The sequence below is a fragment of the Lingula anatina genome, chromosome 4 (genome assembly GCF_051362555.1).
Source record: "Lingula anatina isolate TDL-2025a chromosome 4, LinAna3.0, whole genome shotgun sequence".
In the NCBI taxonomy this organism is placed as follows: Eukaryota; Metazoa; Brachiopoda; class Lingulata; order Lingulida; family Lingulidae; genus Lingula; species Lingula anatina.
This window is the reverse complement of record NC_141770.1, coordinates 10078120-10101397: the sequence shown is the minus strand read 5'-3', so window position 1 is coordinate 10101397 and position 23278 is coordinate 10078120. Positions and strand designations below refer to the sequence as shown.

Below are 23278 nucleotides of genomic sequence, written 5' to 3'. Positions count from 1 at the left end.
AGGGTCCGTGTGACAGAAAGTCCGCCCTCCATATAGTTATAATGGTTAGGGTCACTCTGACCTGTGTAAGTGGGTCAAAATCTAGGGCGAGGTTCACCTGCATCAAATAATGGGAAGCGGACTCTCTGTCATGGTACACGACACCGGGTTTCTTTTCATTTGTACACAGGTAAGAGCTGTCCTAGTTGTTGATGCACTTGCGTCAAGCTAACCCTCTATGAAGCTAGCCCTATATGAATGTAATGGAGGACGGACTCTCTGTTATACGGGCCTTCAGCTGGTCATGTACCAGTATTGTAGGGCATGCGAAGATCAAAGACCCCGTGATTGATGCCCTCCGCCTCAGGTTCGTTATCTTATTCCTGGCGCGTGACTTATTGAATACGGAAACAATGCCCCCTCTCCCCCGAGCGTATAGCGTTTAATTAATTTGGCATTACGGCAACGCACCACAGATTTGTTTTTCAATTACTTGAATCACATCGATCGCCCACTGAAAAGAGGCCTACGTAATCTGTTGGGTTCTGGCGCAAAGGAAAATATACGTTTTTAACAGCTTTGGTTCGTTTCCATCGAATAACGTATCTCAGAAAAAAAAACAAGTTGGCATGCCAATTTTGTCTTTACTGATTTTATCTTACCATGCAGCGGAGGTATAAAGTGATCAACAGAATTAACACTAATTCACTAAGAGGTATAGGTGATTACCTCCTGTTCGTATATCGACACAGTATGTCTAATTCATCTGTCCTGCTATTCTGACTTACTCTAATAACTCGGCACAGGCCCGTAGCCAGCAATTTCAAAAGGGGGGTTCTTTTTCTGAAAAAGTGGACCTTTTTCCATAAAAACTTCATGAACCTAGATCAAATTTTACCCAGAGTGGACCTTTTCGAACCCCCCTGGCTACGGGCCTGCGGCATGTGTACTTTGTACATCCAGTGAAAAATTTAGATGCAACAGACGACAGGGATTGAATAAAGATATACTGGGGGGGGGAGAGAAAGATGATGTCTTTTTAGCTGCTTAATTACAAGACGATTTATTTGTGCCATCAACTGGTTGGTTTATTTGACTTGGATGTTTGCTGGGGTGGTGCGATTGGTTGATATCATTGTTATGGTTACTTCAGTCGTGCAATTGGTTGGTTATGTTGGTTGCTTGGTTGGTTGGTTACTTGTGTTGCGCGGCTGGTTGGTAGTGTACGGGTTACTTCAAGTTACTCTGTACGTTAGTAAGCTGGTCACAGACAGCTAGAGGGACAGAAGAAAATAAACGGAAACGATTTGAAAAATTCCAATATTCTATTTCAAAAACTTAAATTTGCGTGTCCTATTTGGTTGTCTGACAAAGATTGTGCTAAATTTTGACATACTGATTTACTTACACGTAGATTTATTTATTCTTTTGTTTTAATGATGAATTATAATAATAAGATTATTATTATTATTATTATTATTATTATTACTGCCTAGGTCAAAAGCTTTCCCGCCTTTATCGCGTCCGATTCCATTTTATGTCTGATTAACTTTGGACGGATATTAGCAATTTAACGACATTTAATAAGATAAACCACATACGCAGTTACGGATCATTCGAAGTTTATGCAGTCATTTAAGGTATAATGGTTTATATAAATCGAGCCTGTATTTCAATAATGTCTGAATTTCTGATTTGGATAGGGGACAGAACAATGCAGTCGTATCATCTGTGGAGGTCCGAAGAAATACTTCAGACTGATATAATGTAAAAGGTAGGGTTTATGCGTGTGATTATAGACCTTTGGGTGCCGAATAATGAAAATGTTGAAAACGGAAATGGCTAGGCTCTTCAGGGGATTAAAACAAATTCAATTTGTCTTTCTTAATATTAACAAATCCCCGTTAATTAATATATACATGGAACCCTCTAAAACAAATTATGCTATAAAACGCTTTTACATAATACTGGCTGTTACAAAAATATCATAATATATAGTGTTCGTGGACTTGATGTGTCTTTGGATAAAGTGTGGCCGTTTCTCGTGACGTCATATTGACGGTTTGTGGATGAAAGTGCTATTTTCGGTTTCTTGATTTTCTCTATTGCAAGGGCTCGCATTGGAATAAAAATTAAAGGTGAAACGGGGATGTGCCTGAGTATTAGAAATGGGTTCGACTGATTTATTTACAAAGCTTAGAACTAATCACTAAGAACGTTAAATTACACCAATTTTCACTGAATGTTTGTAAACAAGACAGTCTAAAATCGGTTTAAAAGATCACATCGAAAAGTCTGTCGTGCTCGTTTGTTCTTTTTACGTTTACTTTTGTCGGTAATTACACCAATTCTCCGGCGGTTACGGAGTTACCCCCCCCCCCCCCCCCCCTCCAACTGATTGATACCTTCACACCCAATTAGTGTATTAGCTGCTTCCAGGCACTTCAATAGGTAAAAAATCACATCTGAAGTCAATGCCATCTGTTCCTGTTATCGATACTTTGATAAACATAGTCGCTTAGTTTAAGCCAGTGAAAGGTGGACTGTAACATCAGCTAAATGAGGGAAAATCTTGGATTTTTTTTTTTTTTTTTTTTTTTTTTTTTTTTTTTTTTTTTTTTGTATCATTCTGAACCTAAATGCGAACCACCCTATATTTCAAGGTATGAAAAATGAAGTATTCACGGCAGCATGCGTTATATACATACAATGCGACCTGTCTGCCCCTTACTTGACAGGCCATAGGGCAACTGAGGAATTTGTTGCTGACGGAGTGTTTGACTTACTAGTAATCAAGCACCCCGCAGAAAAGAATCATTACGAGAATGACCGCGCCATCTTTAATGCCGTGGAATAGATAAGCCGAATGTGCATTACATGTGTTTCTCGGTCATTTATAATCTCACAAATGATATCAAATAAGTGGGTTTGCAAAAGTGACAATTTAATAGCACAACACGCGTTACGCCTTTATGTAACAAAATACCCTGTATAAATTTTCCTAAAATTTCCAACCATTCCCCTAAATACCAAGCTATACACTATCCAAACCCGTCGAGAAAATAACGATCTATAATCCTGGTTTTGGAGTCTTCATTTAGTGCTGCACCAAGAATTCATCTCCATTACGAGCGTGATGAGAATTGCCTTTGAGAGATCGAGAGTGTTTGTCGCTGATTGAAAGAGACGAGTCCACAAAGGCCCAGCGGTCTTTTTTTAATCCTGTTAAACGCTATGGATATCATCCTCACGGGGTGATATTGTCGCACGCTTCATAAATCGAGAAAGACAGAAGGGTAATGGCCCTGAAATCATGTTAAACTAAAACTCGTGTAAAACGATGTGACGCCTACCTGCTTGGGTCTAGGGAAATCTCCAACTTCTATGCTTTTTCATACTAACTACATGTTTACGTGTAAAATGAATATAAGAAAAGCAAATAAGTTTTTATTTGGCGTTTTTAAATATACTGGAGTGCTATAGTGAAAAAAAACGAAAATAGCCACTTCTGTGGGCGTTTTCATATTACCCAGCAATTGTCGTGCTGTAGTTTTGTATATTCATAAAAATACGTTAACGAAAATGCTAGAGTATGTTTAATGAGACAAGTGTCCAAGGATGAGGGCTACAAAATACGATTTTACATAGACAACCATGTATGTCACCTCTAAAAGTCTAACAAACCCGTTGGCATAGATGCACAAGCATGTGCTTTTGAATGCAAATTTTTGATAGGGGGAGAAATTTTCTTTTACAGATGTGACCAAAACAATCAGTATTGAATAAGACTGGATAGGCTTTGACAGGATATTTATAGAGAAAAAAAAACAGTGGTAGACAAGCGCCTACTGTGAAGCAGTAAGAGGTAACTTTGAAATACACTTCAAGGCCATTAAGTCCAGAAGGTGACAAAAAAGTAAATACTTCTTGCAGAAATATAGCTATATAATGCTTGCAAAAATGTGTGCACTTAGTTCATCCAGCGTAAACTGTTAGGACAGCTCGTACGGCAGCTTTAGACATCTGTAAGATAAGATCATATGGACCGGTCCTACGACTTCTTATTTGACGCCACCGCGGTTATCGTATACTGATATGTCATTGGTTAATTAAGGACCACGGTAAGTCGTTTCAACTCCTGGAATATTACGTCTTCAGCATCAAACGGCGCTTAGAACTATTTTAACAACAACAAATAAAAAACGTTTTAGTTTTAACTTTATGAAACAAGGGTCAATGTAGTGGTATGTATTTTAAAATAGCCCTCAACGTCAACGCCGCGCACAGATACGTGTAAATGATGGACAGACGTTGGAAAGGAAAGAAAATTATTGTAAATTTTGTAGCACTGAAAGGAAAACCGGTTAACCGATTTAATTAACTTATTTTGAGTTCTTTATTTACAGCTTTTCTAGGATAGAGCATATGTAGGATAGTTGAGGGAGCAGGATCTATGGCTGCCTTCGATCAGGTCAAGAAATGAGAAATAAAAAGCCCTTTATTTTAACTTCAGAGCATAATAATGAACTGAAATATGAGCTCCAAAGGCAAGTGATATACTGAAACAGGACAAAAACAAAACAATAAAGGTTAAACGAGTGTCATCAAACGTTTTAACCTGATTTGGGTTCTTACAGTAAGTGCTCTCACTAAGCCGTACGGATATTATCAAAGGCGAATCCTATAACATTTTGATGGTTCTACGGAAATTAAGAGGGTATTTTAACGGAGATAACTCAAAGTACCTTGAAAAGATCAATGAAGGGACATTTCTGTCTTGTTTCACTTAATTTTCTCTTTCACATCTGTTTCACCGAAAAGTTCATATTCTCGATACGAGATGATACAGAAAATTATATCATTATATTGGAAATAAGATTTTAAGTGTTTTAATTGCACGTTACTGGTGTGATTTAAATCGTGTCTTAATTGTGTGTGTGTGTGTGTGTGCGCGCGCGCGCACGCGCGTGCGTCACTGGGTACGTTGACGTCTATTCGAAATGTGTGCGTGGGGAGGGGGGGGGGGGGCGCAAAGTTATCGATTAATATCAGGGTTGGTGATATGTAATAAGATCTTACAGAAGCAGTACGCGGGCTTTCCATCGGCTTCATCTCAAATAGCGAAATTGCTTTGCTGCCTACTTTTGTGTATCAGATTGTTTTTACGGCTTCGTAACGAAATCATACAACTCCGAAACTAAGATCATAAAATTTGCCACAATGAGTACAGTGTACTGGTGTGAAGAATTTGATTTGGAACAGTGTTATCGCATTCAAATTAATATCTGCACACTAGTGGAAACCGGGTACCATTATTTCAAATATTATTTTCCAAATAGTATTCCCAAACTAATGACAATTGGGCAGTTGACGCTTATTTTTTTCACTCTTTTCCTAAATGTGACATAATATTATGTATTCCAACAAATTAGGTATTTGTAGACCTATGGTCATAAACTTGCATGACACGAATTCTTAATAAGAGATATATTCAATATATTTTCTTTTCTTTATTTAACAGCTCTTAAGCTTATCCCTGCATATTGACAGGCATTCCTTCGATAACCATTAACTCCACCACCCAGCAGTGCGTAACATTCACGCCGGTTAGCACGTGGCGCTCTTTCTGTATTCTCCATTGTATTTTAATCAACACCAGAGATATAACACTGGGCCATGGGCTATTAAGGAATGAGATGGCATTAAATCGACCCAGTGGATCGTTTTGGCTGTATATAATAGGGTAGATGAAGAAGACATCGAGGTTAAATTCGCGTTTGGATTTAATTTGTTTGGCGATGGTACTCGGACCAGAGCAACATACTTGTAGTGCTTTTAGCGAGTGTGGCATGAGACTGCCTGATGTTTGATTTGTTGTAATTAAAGACAGATATCAACTTTCTGAATTGACAACAGAAAGGAATATCGAAATATACTTTTAATTGAACAGAAGTAGCGAAATTAATGGTTTAGGATACAAGACAGCGATATAATGTGGGAATGATATTAAAAAAATAGAAGAATAGAACAGGGAATTGTATCGGTTATTCCGATGTAATTCCCTGAATAGAACGGGAGCATAGTCAGGCTTGCGGCTCTGTGTGCAAAATGACTCGTTATATATAGATAATAATAATAATAATAATAATAATAATAATAATAATAGTCGTAATTACCGAGAACCGAACATTAACGGACAAACAATGATATTGCGCGCCCACATCTATGATGATCGACTACCGCACAAAACCTGTCTGACACTGCACATTTCTCGAATGACAGATATCAATGTAGCAGAACTTTGACGGCATGGGCTTGCCTGAGAGTATATCAAAGATCTTACGTTATTTTCCTATTTCAAAGAGTTAGTTTATTACAGCAACTACGAGTGAAATTCCCACTGGGGCTATTACTGCATGTAGGTCCTGAACGTCATTTCGCATCAGCTTAATGTTATCTTTCAAATGACAGTTATTACATGTAAGTTCGAACAGGAACCACCTTGCACGAGTCCTAGGTTACATGTACATGGCAGCAGTGACGCGTACGAGGAACTTTAACATACGCATGAGGCGCTGAAGTTCTAATGTTATGCGTACATTGGCATTCACGTCATGTAGTCCATGCGTAGTTGGAAATTGATCATTGACATTCCGAGATGATGTGTACTGCCAGAATGTTCTCTACGGTAAACGACAGGGATAGGCCGGGTTTATGACGACGATTCTTCTGGGAAAATGTTATTTTTTGGCATTTCTTTTCCTAAGAGAACAAAGCAGAACTTGAGAAGATGAAGCAACCGAGATTTCCCTTGTGATGCAAGAGCTTCCGACGACATATAAAAATACGTGTCTCTCTAGTGAAGCTTTAGGTAACATACTAGTATTTGGTGAAAACACTTTATTCAAGGATCTTAGGAATTGGAATCGACAGACAGACTCAGGAACGTAATTGTTATTAAGGCGATGGTCAACAAAAATACACTAGAAGATATAGCTGTAATTACTGAGATTCCAGTGAACATTCGAAGACCAGACAAAACAAGAAGCGATTCAAAACTACCTACTGGACTAACGCCAAATAATTTCCCACGCATCATTTCTAAGTAAACTTCTTTGGGCACTCCGAGGATTTTTTCACTGATGTATCTATAATTCAGTGGGCATTAACACCTCATTCCTACTATTCCCAACACAGAATTTAAGGTGCGCATTTTTGGCTTACAGCTGCATAAAAAGAATCTCTGAATGCCTTTTCTATTCCTATGGGCGTCTTCAACAGCTACCATAAAGAAGACGTTACATGAAGTAGCCATAAAGAAGTTTGAAATGAAAAAGTGAAACAACGAAGACTTTGCATTCCAGCAGGAACAAACCATGTCATTTTTTTCGAAACTAGTGTATCTGGAAAGAACTGGAAATCATGTATTAAAGTCATCTTCATCCGCCGCTGAGCTATACCGGATGTATTTTTGACGACTCTGTAGTTCAGTTCAAGCTTGAGAAGCACGCGACTCTCAGTCTCAAAATATGAGCATCGTTCTGTGGATGATCAAAACTTTAGTCATTTCCGTCATGTTATTGCGCCATGTTAATTCAGTACGTTTACCAACCCAAGCACCGACTGCGATACGAAGAGAATGTAAAGTGCCTTGTGCTTAGAGAGCCAATGTGTTTGTATGTTCTGTGACTATTGGATTGACTGGAGCGGATTGTACAGGTACAAATGATCCCAGAACTTTTCCAACATCGTGTTAGAGTGCTTTCAAACAGTTACTCGCATATCTTTTGTTCCATGCTTTTTAAAGACGCAGCACACAACGAACTCCACTGTTAAGAAGAATTGGACGATTTGAGCTGTTTGGGCACTGTGTTAGAAAAGAGCCAGATTGAAAGGCAACGTTAAGTAGGAATCGTGAACTGTATTCTCAGGCTGGCATACGCCTGAAAATAACATTTCAGGGGAAACAACTCAATCTCAGTTAAAGGAGTTATAGGCTTGAATAAGTATCAGTACAGAAAATCAATTAACATTCCAGGAAGCGTAGAGAAACTTCACCGGTGTAATAAAAGACACGCGATAAACCATGAATAACTCAACATTTAGCGAAGACTGTGGGGAATTTGACACCCCAGTCACAAGGATAGTGCTTACGACCATAGTGGCATCCATCTGTTTCGTTGGAATTCTAGGGAACAGTCTTGTTATTTATGTGGTATGGAGTCATCACCATATAAACCCTCTATTCTTGAACTTAGCGATAGCAGATTTATTATTCAACCTTTTTTGCCTACCTATTACGGCAGCCCATTACGCCCTAGGGAACGACGTACACTTGGGGCAGTTTGTGTGCAAGACGTACATGTACGCCACGTATGTCACAATGGGCGTCAGTATCTATTCTCTTGTTGCTATATGCGCTGTGCGGTACGCATGTATTGCGTACCCACTGTACGTACACTCGGCACTTGGGCGGAAGACGGCGTACATAGCAAGTGGTCTCACGTGGGTGGCCATGTTGATTCTTAACTCGCCAATCCCCGTCATTATGCTAGAGGACGCCGGGCGTCGGTGCACTTCAAGGGACAAGACGAACACCGTTTATTACATTTACGCCTTCGTTATCGTTGGAGCAGACTTTGCACTGCCTTTGAGCGTCATAGCCGTGCTTTCGGTGCTCATTATCTATCGACTCCGCTCAATGCGCGATGTGCAGAGACGCATGTCCCAATATCAGGTGACTTGCGCGTCCCCAAGCATGCATCACGCTTCCAAAAGTGCCACAAAGCGTGTGATGGCTCTGGTTCTTCTGGTCGTTGCCGTCTTTCTTATCTGCTGGACCCCAGGCATGGTTTTGTTCTTATGGAACATCATAACAGTATTGGGACCGGACAGTAGTGTCGTATCTGGGAAAACTTCCTGTCATCAAAGGGGTGTTATGTACATAGTACAAGACATTGCAGCCATTATGGCTTTTAGCAGTTCAAGCCTGAACCCACTGGTTTACAATTTCGGTTCAGAGGAGTTTCGGAAAGCTTTCGTTCAGGCATTAACGCCGAGACACATGTTGAGAAACAGACGTCGGAGTTCTGCGTCTGCCTCTGGGATCGGTATGATAAGGAGGTGTGAATTTAGTGCTCGTAGGACGAGATCCAACAGAAGATCAGAAGTTTGAAACGTTTCGATAGTCCACCCCATCTCTCTCTCCCCCTCACCTTCTCCTTTCTCTCTGTCTCTTTCTCTCTCTCTTTCTCTCTCTCTCTCTCTCTCTCTCTCTCTCACACACACACACACACACACACACACACACGTGCACGCTCGCACGCACGCACTATACAGAAAAGGTTAAATTGACGAAAAAAAAACAAAAGATTTACAGGTGGATTTTTAGTTGGTATACTTTAAATAAACATTCACAGGATATCACAGGTACATTGTAGTTGTTTTGCATCGCCATAACCTAATGAAAGAGACATTCAAATGATATTTTCATATTTTGACAGCAAGGTCTACGTTTTGCGGGGAATTAAAAATCACGCCAATTGACATCGGCCATATTGGGAAAGTCAACTCATCCCTTGAAAAAACATGGTCTGTTTCGGTCAAAATTGGACCTTACTATTTGTAGAACCATTGACAAAATTCGTAATTTTTCCAGGGTAGAAACGAATAATAGAATTATCTAATTAAGTCTTTTAATTTTTAATGTCATTCTTGTGACAGTAAAGTTGTGAAGTCTCAGCTCCGATGTGCTTGAAGTATTTACAGAAGAGCTAGTCTATATTATACTGTATATTATTCTGTCAAGGTTTAACAGGTGGTTAGAAAAGTTATAGGGAAAATGCTAACCTCAGCACATCCCACAGGATAGCTGAATTTGACATGCACGTATATTGAAAACGCAAATTGGATAAGGTCAAGTGCTTATATATCCCTAAAATTGTATTACTTAGTCATGGGGAAGGTCTGTGTGGGCCATCCTTAGTGTCAGTTTACACAGAACACCAACCCTCATATTCAATAAGCATTCCGCTTCCGTTTCAGGGAAAATCTGATCTTCAGGGTGATCCGATTACTGAGCGATATCACCCAGATGTTGTTGTCATTTTTCACTGAAAGATTTCATTCCTCTTTTGCTCGTTTTGCCGTGACTTGTTGAATATAAACGTCTAATGCTACACGTTAGCACGGAGTGGTAGTTTGGCGAAAGGTAGATCATCTGCGTTTGAAAATATCACAAAGACTCATTTTTTGTCTACATATTTTACACACAGACTTATTTTCCAAATTCGGACATTAAAATCTATAAAATCCTTTAAAATAGCTGACTTCGATATTTCCGCCTGAAATGCACATGATGACCTGGGCGATCTATACGACTGGTTACTCATTAAGAACTAAATCATATTTAAGTAATAAGAGATGGTATAAAACATCAGATCCAAGTACAGGGAGGGGTCGTACAATGATATCTGAGTAGGAAACTATGTCCTATTTTTTTCTCGGAAAATTCGATTTGGTGGGAAATTCCCGGAGATGATATCTTAAATTGTTTCGATTTGAGATTGCATTTGATTCTGTAATATAGAGGCAGTTGCTGATCGGGAGAGGGGGTAATTGTATTATCCTGGTGCTCTACATATTGTGCTAAATTCTCCTCTTCTGGCTTTTCTATTTTTTAAAAATCTCTTTGCCCTCCACTCCACTCCACCCTACACTTTAGCAAAAATTATTTCAGCTGATTTATCGTTTTGTTGGAGACTTCATAAGTTCTTTAATATAGATTGTGAGGTGTTTTCACATCTGAGGTTTCAGTGACGGACAAAATTGCCTTGCATCGTAATAGTTATTAGCTAAGCTCATCCATTTACAAAAGATAATAGAGTCTCTTTTGTCTTTTTTTCTCTCTGTTGGCATGGAACCTAGATCCCAGGTGTACCGACTGTGGGCCCTGGATGGAATGCTGAAATTTCTGATCATGTTCACATTGCATGGCTCTGGAAATGAAATGCATTTTATATTCTCTAGTTAATTCTCTAGTGCACGTGCGTTCAGTGCTCTCCTCATATACAAATGGAGTAGGCTTGGTCGATTACGTGCAATGACTCCAAAGTTTCATATCATTGCACAGATGATTTTTTCAATATTTTTATCTAAACAGTTTGGTAATGTTTCACCCGTTCCTGTCCCTCGCCAAATAATTAAAGACATGATTGACTTCGATTTCAGACCGACTTATTCCATTATAGAAGAAAAATGTCGGGGAAATATCGGGAAAATTACGTATTCTCTGGAGTAAAATGTGTCTAAACATAACACAGCCGTTGAAGTCAGTTACACTCCGAGTCAGACATATTTTCCGCGATGTTCACCGTTTTGGCCCCACTCGCAAACAATTTCATGGAGACGCTAATTTTTTCACCTTGCGGTTGACAGAATTAACCCCTATTATATGTAATTACATGTAATCGATGGTGGCAGAGTTGCTAGCAATATTCGCTGCAATACTTTGAAGTATAAAAAAAACATATATGTAAGAGCATGGTTACAATTTTTCAAGCATGAAAGAGGCGGAGAGGCCATTACAGGATTAAGCGGTCTTCCTTTCATGTAAGTCCGCCATATTGAGGCCATGGACCAGCTAGCACTCGGCTTTTCTCATTCTGAATGGCCCCATACAGAAGGATAAATTACAATAAGCTTCTATCTCAACGCGTATGCTTTTTAGACCGTTTCTAGACCAAGTTTAAATTGACACAAACGTTTTCCTCGTTGGAATCGGACTAAGCGAGATGCATTGCAGGATAATGTTGGTCTTATCTTGTTCCACAGAGCGCTGTGGAAGAAACGCTACCATTTTGTGACAAATAGTAATAGCTGCTTCCATATCTATCAAAATTGCTGAAAGGCTTGGCATTTTAAAATCGAGAAGCCCGGTAATAGGACATGAAAAGAAAAGTACAATAAGTTAATATGGCTGTACAAGAACGCAATGGCAGAAGTCAAATAAATTTGTCAATCTGGGAGTGGAACAGCCTCAAGCCATTTCAGAAACTCTTTCATTAGCAAAAGACAATGCAATATCTGCACTGGGAAATGCTATCCTCTCTTCTAGCATGATATGCATCAGTCAATTTCGGTGATGTAAATACCTTTAGACTTTTCAGTGACATTAGCTAAAGGCACTTTAATTAATGCGCTGGGACTCACTCTCCTTAACAGTCAAATGGATTTTTCAACTTAACAGATGAAGAAGATTAAGACATATCGGGCTCTCTGTTTCTACAGTAGTTAACATCAACTGCAGGAACGTAGGCGAATTGCACGCGTGACGTGGGTCAAAAAAGAACGATTTTCTATATTAAACAATTGGCCTTTAAAGATATATTTATTTATATACTGCTTGTTGTGCCTAATGCACTTTAACCTGTTTAATTGAAACAAAATATAGGTAAGTGAGAATAGCTGCTTGGAACGATTACAGATAAAAAAGAATTTTTGTCAAGCTTGCCAAAATGAAAAAAAAAGGTTTGGAAAATGCGCTCGTGTACAGTGATTTGAATGATTGGTGCATGCGCAAAAGACAGTGGTCTTGAACTAAAGAATATCAGATTGCAATAAATAAACTCCTAGAACAATGAAAAAGCGGCTATATTTCTTAATTGCATACACAGTTACTCTGCATTTTGCATAAAACAGAGCGGCGAAAATCTCTATAGCACGAAAAGATATGACCGTTTTGTCTGTTTATATGTACAAGAACTCTTGAGAGAACAGCATCCCAGTTTTGATCAGCAAACGACGTTCCCCAAATCCCCGCGATTCTTTTTGTCACTGTACACAGAGTAGAAAGAGAGAACTAAGTCGTCATTTCAAAATGAATACGTAAAACTGGGCCCAAGGTAAGAGTTTTAATTTTTCTTTTGGGGAAATTTTGTCTTGAAAACGTCTCTTTTTTCCAAGTTTTATAGTTGCAAGCAGTACATTGGTCATTACACTGTTTATATTGCATCCTCGAATTCTCCACAAATTCAGTTCAATGAATTGTGGTAGAACTGAAGCATTCTTTGTGAAGAGAAAACCTAAAAACATCTCGATTTTTTTTCTCAGGGCAATCTATACCAATGCAACGTCTTTAACTGATGGCCTGATTTAAGAGATTTGCAGGAAGTGTTTGGTTCAGCTATGCAGACCATTTACATTATAAAGCTAGAACCCATAAGCAATACATGAACAATTGCGCCTTATTCGTATCTGTATTAAATATTATGTAATGAAAATTATTATTTATTATAATTATTATCATTTAAACGACAAAAAGATAACCCGAGATAAGCATAAAATAATTGGACATCTTGGCTGCAGTGCGCTGAAATCAATAAGATATTACATGAGTATTGATGATGAATTACCCATGGACACGAGACACGAACGATCACTAATAAGACGCTTTGAAATCAATTAACGACGCCTTTAAGCAGTTCGTATGTCCTGGATATAATTGATGACGCTGCATAGGCTGGGTCTAAAGCATGTTGTAAAGCAATCAGTGTCTTACTGTGGATTGATGATTATTCCCAAATAAAAATCAGCCACGCGCACAGCGTGGAGCATTTTCGTGGTGTCTGCTTTTACATGCGCAATTAATCGGAACAGCGGTCGTTCAGTTAAGGAAGCTACAATGTATAACAGTATACGTGCTCAATCTCGGCTTCAATTAGTTAATATTAGTATTTGTTGAAAACAAGTGGCATTTGACAATCCCCTGAAGATTTGTCCATATACCACGCACTGCAGAGTATTCAGAAAGAATCGTTTAAGTCTGTGCAGACCATATATTGAATAGGAAGAGGCAGACAAACCGTCCGTTATTTAATGATGTTTTTAATAGCTGATTATAATGGCTGCATTATAGTCCCACGCACAGGATGTTGGCTAGCGATGCGTTCAAAATGATTGAGAGCCTTATTAAATTAATACGACCCGTTCTTTTCAGATAACAAGGCAATGAACTAACTAACGCTCTGATGTGATGATTTCTCAGTGTTGGTACCAGAGGGGATTGGGGGCGGGCATGCATCGAGCAGGAAACATCAAGAAATAAATAATTAAAGAAAATATATAAATAAATAAATAAATAAATAAACCAACAACTGTAGTGAAATAATATAAAATGAGATATTACGAATAATCAGTAGCAAAGTAACCCTGTGTTTCAGAGCCTTTTTAAACTAGATCTAACACAGGTTCACCGTAGCACCGCGCTATGTTGATGTAGCCGAGTTCTGAATATGCCTTGGAACTCAGGGTAATTAGAGATAATCTTAATTGCATCACCAAACCATTGATACGAAACAATTTATCACAAATATATTATTTAAGCTCGATTTTGTTTTATCTAATTACACAGATGGTCGGACTTTATTTATCACCCGTCACTCATTTCACTTTATTCATTTATTTTGCCAAGTCTTTTTTTTTTTTTTTTTTTTGTATGCGGATCAAGTAATACTGTATGCCGGTACGTACACTGTATATACTGAATAAGAACTGATCAGCAAAAGGCAGGTAGGATGGAGATTTTGGAGCGCACCTGCTGGTTTAGGAATATATATGCATATAGAGATGTTCATTTTAATTCATTTTGACTTTGGGATATATATATATATATATATATATATATATATATATATATATATATATATATATATATATATATATATATATATATATATATATTTCTTCATAAATGTATGAGTATGAGTACCTTGAGCAAAAATGTTCATTAGCTTGGTTGTTGGATATACATGACATTCTCAAACACAAGCCTCATTTTTTTTCATACGGTTAGCTTACGGCCTGATGAAGGCCTTCGACCAGGTTCATACCGTTGCCGTAAGCTAACGGTATGAAAAAAAAATTGAGGCTTGTGTTTGAGAATTTCATGTATATGAGAACTTTGTTTGCAAAATGAACGTGTCTTCTGTTCTCTACTTGCACCCCCTCCCCTCCCACCACTCGTAATTGTCATTTTGTCTACGCCCCCCCCCCTCTCCAATTTTTCAGTCCAGGACAGTTGAAAAAAAAGATTGGCTCAGCTCTTCGTGATTTTCTCAACCTTGTTGATCTACTCCGTTCCATTTTGAGATTTTGAGGAATGATTTTGCAACTGGAGAAGAGATTACACTAGCCGAACACTTGATTGATGTATTTTAGAAAAGAAAATTAACCCAACAGATTCAGTGAAGTTATAAATACCGGGTAACACCGCTATTGCAACAAAACCAGATCTCTTACACTAGACAGCTGGTAGTTTGGATTTTCTTCTTCCTAAATGTTCTTCATCTTCTTTTCTAATTTGAGTGGTTTTCTGACCTTATGGCAATGCTCATTGGGCATTCGTGCCGGGCGCTCTTGGAGTGATTTCTGTTCCTCATTTATTCTTTGAAAAGTAAAATCCCAACTGACTCGAGTACATGTGATCGAGAAAAAGTAAGTCTTCTTTCTCTTTGTCAGCAAAATAAATGAGCTCAAAATATATCCAACAGAAAAGGACATATAAAAAGAATCAGAAAGGAATGCTACAAATTTTAAGATTTTTCTGATATCACAGAAATCTAAAATGAAAAAAATTGAACTAGTTGCAATAACGAAAAGTTACTTATATTGATTTGCAAGGCGAGAGTCGCATTACACACACTCTCTCTCATTTTGCGTAACCCAACGAGAATTAATGAGAAAGTATTGTATTTAGTTTACAAAATTGAACATTTTAGTTCTGGGTAGTAGATTCAAAAACAGTTTGGTTATTTTTGGCATTTATCGCAATGAACATTTAGTACAATTAAGTATATATTGGGTAAATTTTATTGTCATTCCTTTCTTTTTGTGATTGAGTCAAATTTGTCCAGTCAACCGTTTCTTCAGAGACCTTTCCGGGTGTTACTTGGAGTATCAAAGTCACACACCTCAAACACAGTTGTAGCATCCACGTGCTTTATGTCAGGACAGTTGGCTATATATCGGTTTTATTATATCATGCTGTGATATCGGGTTTATTTGTTTACTTTTTTATTCAGTTGCCTGAAACACTACATGTATATTAAAACAGGTTTTGATCGTTCTTACGATTAGTTTTTTTCTTCATGCGCAAAATATCTATACTGGTACACCAGGGGTCTGGCCTGTTTCACATGAAATAGTTTAGTCCGACAATCGAGCTTTACCTTTGGAGCGCATTCAGAACAGCGGACTAACAGATCCACGGATCAAATATGGCGACCCACTAAAAAGCGATTAGACACTGTATAGATTCCTCGCGGGGATTACGCAAGAGCCATTCAAGTGGGTGGGTCATATTTCTGTTAATCTGCTGTTCTGAATGCGCTCTTAGGCCCCTTTCAGAAAAGGGGACTTACTAGTCCGAGGGTCAACTATGGCCGACCCACTTGAATACTTCCCCACGGGATTTCTATTCAGTGTCTAATAGCGGATTAGCCGGCAAGCTTTGTAGTGGGTCGCCATATTTGGCCCTCGGACTAGTTAGTCCCCTATTCTGAATGGGTCCTTAGACCCTCATTGTAGTCTGCTTTGACCCAAGATGGACCAGTAGTCGGTCATGATCAATTGAACTATATTGCCTTATAACAAGAAAGACTGGGCTTGTACTTCAGACCTCTCTTTGCCCCTGTATAAATGGACCACTGTAGATTTTTCATGAACTAAATGTACCAGCATTTTGGGTCTAAAAGTTCTGACAGAATTTTGGACTTAAGTTCTTTTGTGAAGCGGACCCCAGCAATTAAGTCTTATGTAAAAATCCTGGCGTGGGCCTTACTTGATCGAAAACTCATTTCCGTGGCGCGCTATGGATGAACTTGCCCCAAAAGGCACTTAATGACCCTTAATAGCATATAATTCGAACGGCGCGTTCATTCTCGAATGCTGTCCCATCTGACTAGAACATAACAACTCCTTATTAATGGAACTGACAAATCGCCAATTTAAGTTTCAATTATCAGACCGTTTCATCGTCTATTTATCTAACCTTTCGGTTGTTCACGAGCACGCTACGTGCCGTATAGGAATGGGACGCGGCTTTTTGATGGACTCATATTGACGGTTGTTTTGACCGGCAACGAAAATGAGAACCAACAGCAGCTTTTAAATTTCGAGTATAATTATGCCGATTTTAAATCGTTACATGGCGAAGTATGACTCCAGTACCACTTGACCAAAACTAAGTCTTTGTAAGACGTTGTCTGCTGCATTAACATGTACAGTTGACGTACAATGTAAAAACTTTTTAACTTGGCCTTGGTATGTGCTCTTCCTTGCCCTTTGATAGGGTATAAAGTGTTCGATCTATCTATTTGTTCTGAAAAGCGGTTCTCAGTGGCAGATTTTCTGAAGACCTTCTGACGACGATAAGTTACGTGTAAATGGCACTTTTCATGTTTTTTTTTTAAATAATCTGATACACAACTGTGTTAACCACAAGCGGATCACAAAAGAGGTGCAGCCCACAAAATTACTCTGAACTTATAAATTCAATATTAATTTATAGTGCTGCACTTAAATAATGTAGCCGTGTAGTTCTTATAAATCAATTAATTCATTAAATTAACCCATACGTATTTAATTGGACTACCGCTGTTTTATCTTGGTTAAAAAAGCATTTTGGTCTGGGAGTGTAGACAAGTAAGAGGGCTAAAGGACTTTTGTGAAACGTTTTCCTGGTCTTTTTTCCCTATGAAAATATCGCTTCATTTGAGTGAATGAGAGCAAGCAAAATTCATCTGCTAGCAAAATATTTTATCGCAATTAATGATAACAAAATGATTTGTGACTAAAGCTTGGATATTACTGGCGTTTTCTAGTTGGCTTACTACAAATGTTGATAAGTGGGAAGAAGGCTATTTCCGAAAGGTGGCAAACTCGTTTGAAGAGGGAGAGATTATTGGAACAGTCACTCAAGAAGTAGATCAAAGCTCTCGTAATAACCACCACTTGTGGTTGTCGATGCGGATAAGATAATTTATAACACCGACATTTTTTTCCACTCTTCTCGTGTTTAATGCGTTCTTAATTCTAACTATATCAATTTGGCTTTGATAGATCCTTGAAAACAGATTTGATGTAATAAGAGATTTTATGCCGTTTTCCTTTTGAGAAACATTTTGTTTTACTCTTCTCTCAAAATGGTACGCATCCAAAAATCGATGTTACAATGTGCTTATCTGCTTTCGGTTTTATTTCAGGTGGCTGTTTCTTTGCAACCGGGCTGTTCATTGTAAAGGCCTTGGCGCCAGTTTTGTGTGTGTGTGTGAGTGTGTGTGTGTGTGTGTGTGTGGGGGGGGGGGGGGGGGGGAGGGGGACCTGTGCCTCCAGATGTCCAGTTGAGGAATGAAAGATGTTATATGGTGTCTTTTAAATGAGTAATTAGAGGTCATATATATATATATATACAATTGAGCTACATATATGTTGGTGCAGATTCATGTTGAATACTTCATTCCAAACTACACCGTTGCTAAATTAATGGAATATTTCAGAAATTATAGTAGTGATTATCATTTTAAAGTCCACTTTGATAATAGTCACTGAATTATTCCATTTTTTTTTTTTAAATGAGTGAAAACATTTAAAGATGCTCTTGGTATTTTTCTAGTAGATGAAGTGTTTTTGCTGTAGTTTTGGTATATACCCTATGCTGATGACAAACGGCTATGCTTGAATTGTTTAAATTTTTTACAAAAACACCTAGCGTTCCGACATGTTGTACATGGATATTTGTTGGTGTCGGGTCAATGGTCGTTGTTTTGTTTGTGCCATTGTTGTGAATCTACATGATTCATTCTGTTATAAAGTTAAATGGTTACGATTTCAGTAATTGCAAATTAACAGGATCAAAGTAAGTTCAATTGAACAAAAGCTTTAAAGTTATTAAATGCAAGCATAATGCTCCATATTATCCATCCACAGTACCATGTCAGGCGTAATTGGTACTGGCCAAGTTTATACAGACAACTATGCCAATATAGATGATATAATTCACCTGCTGATCATGCTTGTCCACATTATATATTTCATTTGAAAAATAAGTAATTTGATAAATGACATGCATTGAAGCCTAGTAGTAGATTAGATGTATAAGATATGAATTTAGTACTCAATATTTTCCATATAGTAATCATTTTGTTGAATCAAAAAATGCGAAAAAATATATTGTCTTAGAAGGAAAAGTGACTAAATGTCAACGTCAAGGTCAAATGAGGTTCTGGTTGATTGGCTGATTTCACGATCAAAACGTAATTTTCCATCTCACTGATAGCGTTTGCAAGTTGAACCTGGAGTGAAATTACCAAACATGCTGTGATAGTTATTATGTTTTTACATATTATTTTATCAGGTGTCAACTAATGCTTTAGGAAAATAAGATTTCCTAATAAGCAAATATCGAATATTTAGTTTAACATTTTTTGTCTGATTATCTGTTTTGTCGCCTGCCCAGCTTCCAAATGTTGTTTTGATTTGCGTGTGCACGTGCCAGTACAAGCGCTCAAATATTATGAGCAAGTTCAGTTGCATGGATAACCTTGACTGTTATTTGATAGCATATTGTTTACTGATCACTGGAACAGATTTGAATTACTATTGTTCTTCTAAGAAACCCTTATTTTGTTCTCTGGGCCATTTTTCATCTAGTTGTAGTTAAAGAGCAAAATCATCCCGCAACTTGATTTATACACGTGCGATATCTTAAAGCCAAAATTTAAAGAATAGAATATAATCGACCTGTTTTTTTAGAACACAATAGAAAACAAATGAGATTTAATTTCCCAAGAGAAATCGAGAAACGCCATCAATACGCTAATACACTACTGTTGTTTTCCAGGGAAACCATTAGGAAGCCTATGTTCTTATTCTTTCCGCGTCCAGCCGGAGAGTTGCAAAGGCAGACATCCAAATTAGCACAGACGAGAGTATATTTTTACCATACAGTTATACTATTACGCATGTAATAAGAACCTATGAAGCTGTTTGCTTTAGTTAGTGAAAAGAATTAGAAGAGGGGATTTTGAATCTTCTTCGTCAGTACCTGGAAGTTAGGATGTGTTGAAGTGATCACGTGATGGCCCCTAAGTGGCTATTTTTAACCCGATCCAGCCGCAAACAGCGAGCAGAATTAATTAAGAGCTGAGAAGAAATATATATATATATATTCACTGTTGGATGTTTCCGCTTGCTGACAGGACCTGGGAACGAACTACTTCAGGTTAACTGTATCGTGGCTTGTAAAGAAGAGCAGGGGAAAAGCAAGATGTTTTTTCCAGTTTTTTTATCAGTGCGGACTTTCTGAACTACGCTGTATGGTGATTGCAAGGGCGATATATTTCACCACTTGGCTTTACGGCGGTCGACTTTGAACGATTGGAATTTGCACATGAGTAGTAATCATAGCGATAATCAATAATTTTAGCATCATATCATTGATTGCTTCAAAATGCAGTCTTAAACTAATTTCATCGTGGCGAGGGTGGGATTATATTCATACCCAGGACGAAGACAATTTCATCATATTCAATCAGAAGTGTGGGACCTACTGTTTTAATTCAATTGGCCTCCATAGAGACATATCCACTTTGACTGTACTATCGAATTACTGTGGAAAATTAATTATGGCATTCTGTGTCAGCAATAACCATCAGGAATAATTCGAAGTGATTCCAATCAACTGTGCCCCAAATCCCTATGAGTGCTGCGATCCGTTGAATTATGATGTCAACTTCGACTTACCACGCCCTGTGATAGAGGTTTTCTGTCCGGTTGCATTGAAAAATCAACGTTTTTTGTCAGAAGGATCATTTCCTTAACTCCGTAGGCCAACTAAAGAAAATGCTCAATCGTAGAAAAATTTGGTTTCAGCAACAATGCCCTTGGAAGTGTTGGAGATAGAGGTAACCTGTCGTAAACCGGCGTGCAATGTACGGATCATTTGTAATGATATTAGTTCTTGTCGGCTAATTGAGGAAGACGTCAGTAAAATTGACCGCGCATTGAGTTAGACCTACACAACGTTCGATAAGCAAGTTGTCTTGGAAAAGTGATTAAAACAAATCTTGTTATAAACTGTTATTTCGCCGAAAAGAAAAGTTTGATTATATATATATCGTCTGTAAAAAATCAATTTCATTTTATTTCATATAAATTGACTGCTTGTCTCGAGGACATTTTCTGACAATCAAACTGCTCCTCGCTGCGACAAACACACGGTGGATTTTGTCACGGTGCTTTCTATCTAATTTCACTAAAATACACAAACTTGGATTCACAGACAGTGTTTGGAGATATAAACATGAACGCTTTACAACAAGAAGTATATAATGCATCATGTGGATCGTACTTTACGAAGGACATAAATTTCACAAACGGCTTCAATTTTACAGGCGATTCCAGTTCTGCTGATGCGATGAATGTCACATGCCACTGGCAAGTAGATTACGAAATCGTAAAAGTTGTACTTCCGTTTATAATAGGTGTGTTTTGCTTTGTCGGAATCACGGGAAACTCTATGGTAATTTACGTCGTCTATAAAAACAGACGCATGAACATTTTGTTCCTCAATTTGGCAATTGCAGATTTATTATTCAATGTATTATGCCTGCCGATCAACGCTCTCTTCATCGCTACCGATAGAAAAATTCGCATCAGTCCTTTTCTTTGCAAGACAACGTACTATTCATTTTACGTATCCATGGGTGTGAGTATTTATTCATTGGTCTCTATCTGCCTACTTCGATTTGCTGGGCTGAAGTACCCTTTTGTTCTGCGGAAGATTCTTCACCGTAGTACCGCCATAAAGGCCAGTTGTGTCACGTGGGCTGTCATGCTCGTGCTGAATGCGCCCTTGTTGTTTATAATGCACGAGACTGAAGAACGTGTGTGTGGAATACAAGCAGACGCTTCACTCTATTACATCTACGTGACCGTGATCTTTGGCATTGATTTCACGCTCCCTGTCATAATCATCGCCGTTCTGTCAATTCTTATAATCATCCAAGCTCGCCAAGTCAGAGATGAGCAGGAAAATTTGGCACATGTGCCGTGTCAGCACGTGGAGAGTACTCATAATTCCCCGCGAAGAGCGCTGAAGAGGCTGATGGTGCTGGTGACTATATTGTTTGCAGTTTTTCTTATATGCTGGGCGCCATCTATGATATTGTTCATGTATAACGTCATCATACATGCGACGGATGATGGCCATCAGCACTTTGCGTGTAGCCAAGAAATCCGAGCTGTGGCACAGCTGTTTTTCACCGTTCTTACTTTTGCCAACTCTTGCTTAAATCCCATTCTTTATAACTTTGTTTCGAAGGAGTTCAGGGGAGCTTTTAGTCGAGAGTTTTTGCCGATGTGTCCTTGTATGGACAGCCCCCGTGATGCCAGCTTTACCATCTCTGCAAAGAGAAGGGTTATTAGCACGTCGCCATTGTGAAAAACGTTATTGATTTAGAAAATACTACGATGGTTGCCTACGATATTGTTAGAATTTAGAATAACCAAATACTACACAGTAATTTCACTACCACTGAATGCTTTTTTGTGTGAAAAAATACAGTCCTTAGCTAAATTATGTCTAAATATACTGACAGTCAATGAAAACGCATCAGAAAACTTTCTTGTACTTTTTTTTACAGAGAATCGATTCCAACCATATAAACGAGTACAAATGCACTTGTTTGATCATAAGAGAGTCACCTTGTTTGACTGAATAATTGGTCATATTTCACACGAAAACTGTTTTTCTTAATGTTCCAAAGGAACATAAAATATTATTTGATAAATAAATGATGCGTTTTCATTGCCTGTCAGTATACATGTAATACGCACCAACCATATCCCACACTAATTAAGGGAAATATACCCCACACCCCTTCCTTAAATGTGAACTCTTAAACAATCTGAAATAATCAAATGTTTTGACACGTTCAAATAAAACCCGGTTTTATGGGTTATTTTAATAAAATATTTTTTTTAAAAATCATTTTGGATGGGTTTCAAAGGAAAGATGCACTAGTTCAGCTCAGATATTTAAAGTCTTTTCACAGCAAGTGTTATATCTGAGCTGAATGGTTAAAAAGATAACCATTGGTGCCCTGGGTTATCATAAATACCGAGGGGGGACTTAATAACGCTCGACAAAAAAAAAGACCTTTAGTCTGTGGTGGAGGCAATGAGCCACGAAACCGTAGTTTTTGCTAACCATGTTTTGAATAGTACATTATACAAGCTCCCT

General features: G+C 38.2%; 2 protein-coding genes across 3 annotated transcripts; both read left to right on the top strand.

Annotated features, from left to right (window-relative positions):
- The first annotated feature begins 23 nt into the window (after window positions 1-23).
- On the top strand, window positions 24-23102 carry LOC106179142 (allatostatin-A receptor-like). 2 transcript variants are annotated; one of them, XM_087011554.1, is made up of 3 exons: window positions 38-169; window positions 1683-1753; window positions 19877-23102. In XM_087011554.1, the coding sequence occupies exon 3, from the start codon at window positions 21338-21340 to the stop codon at window positions 22475-22477; it is 1140 nt and encodes a 379-aa protein (XP_086867680.1). In that variant the 5' UTR covers window positions 38-169; window positions 1683-1753; window positions 19877-21337; the 3' UTR covers window positions 22478-23102. The 2 variants fall into 2 exon arrangements, with proteins under 2 accessions (XP_013418130.2, XP_086867680.1); XM_013562676.2 differs by lacking the exon at window positions 1683-1753 and having other exon boundaries at window positions 24-169.
- On the top strand, window positions 8066-9154 carry LOC106179136 (allatostatin-A receptor-like). Its single transcript, XM_013562671.2, has one exon. It carries the CDS (start codon window positions 8066-8068, stop codon window positions 9152-9154), a length of 1089 nt encoding a protein of 362 aa, XP_013418125.1.
- Window positions 23103-23278: the final 176 nt, after the last annotated feature.

Coding starts and splice junctions, on each gene's coding strand:
- LOC106179136 (XM_013562671.2), top strand. CDS start 8,066: ATGAATAACTCAACATTTAGCGAAGACTGTGGGGAATTTGACACCCCA.
- LOC106179142 (XM_013562676.2), top strand. CDS start 21,338: ATGAACGCTTTACAACAAGAAGTATATAATGCATCATGTGGATCGTAC.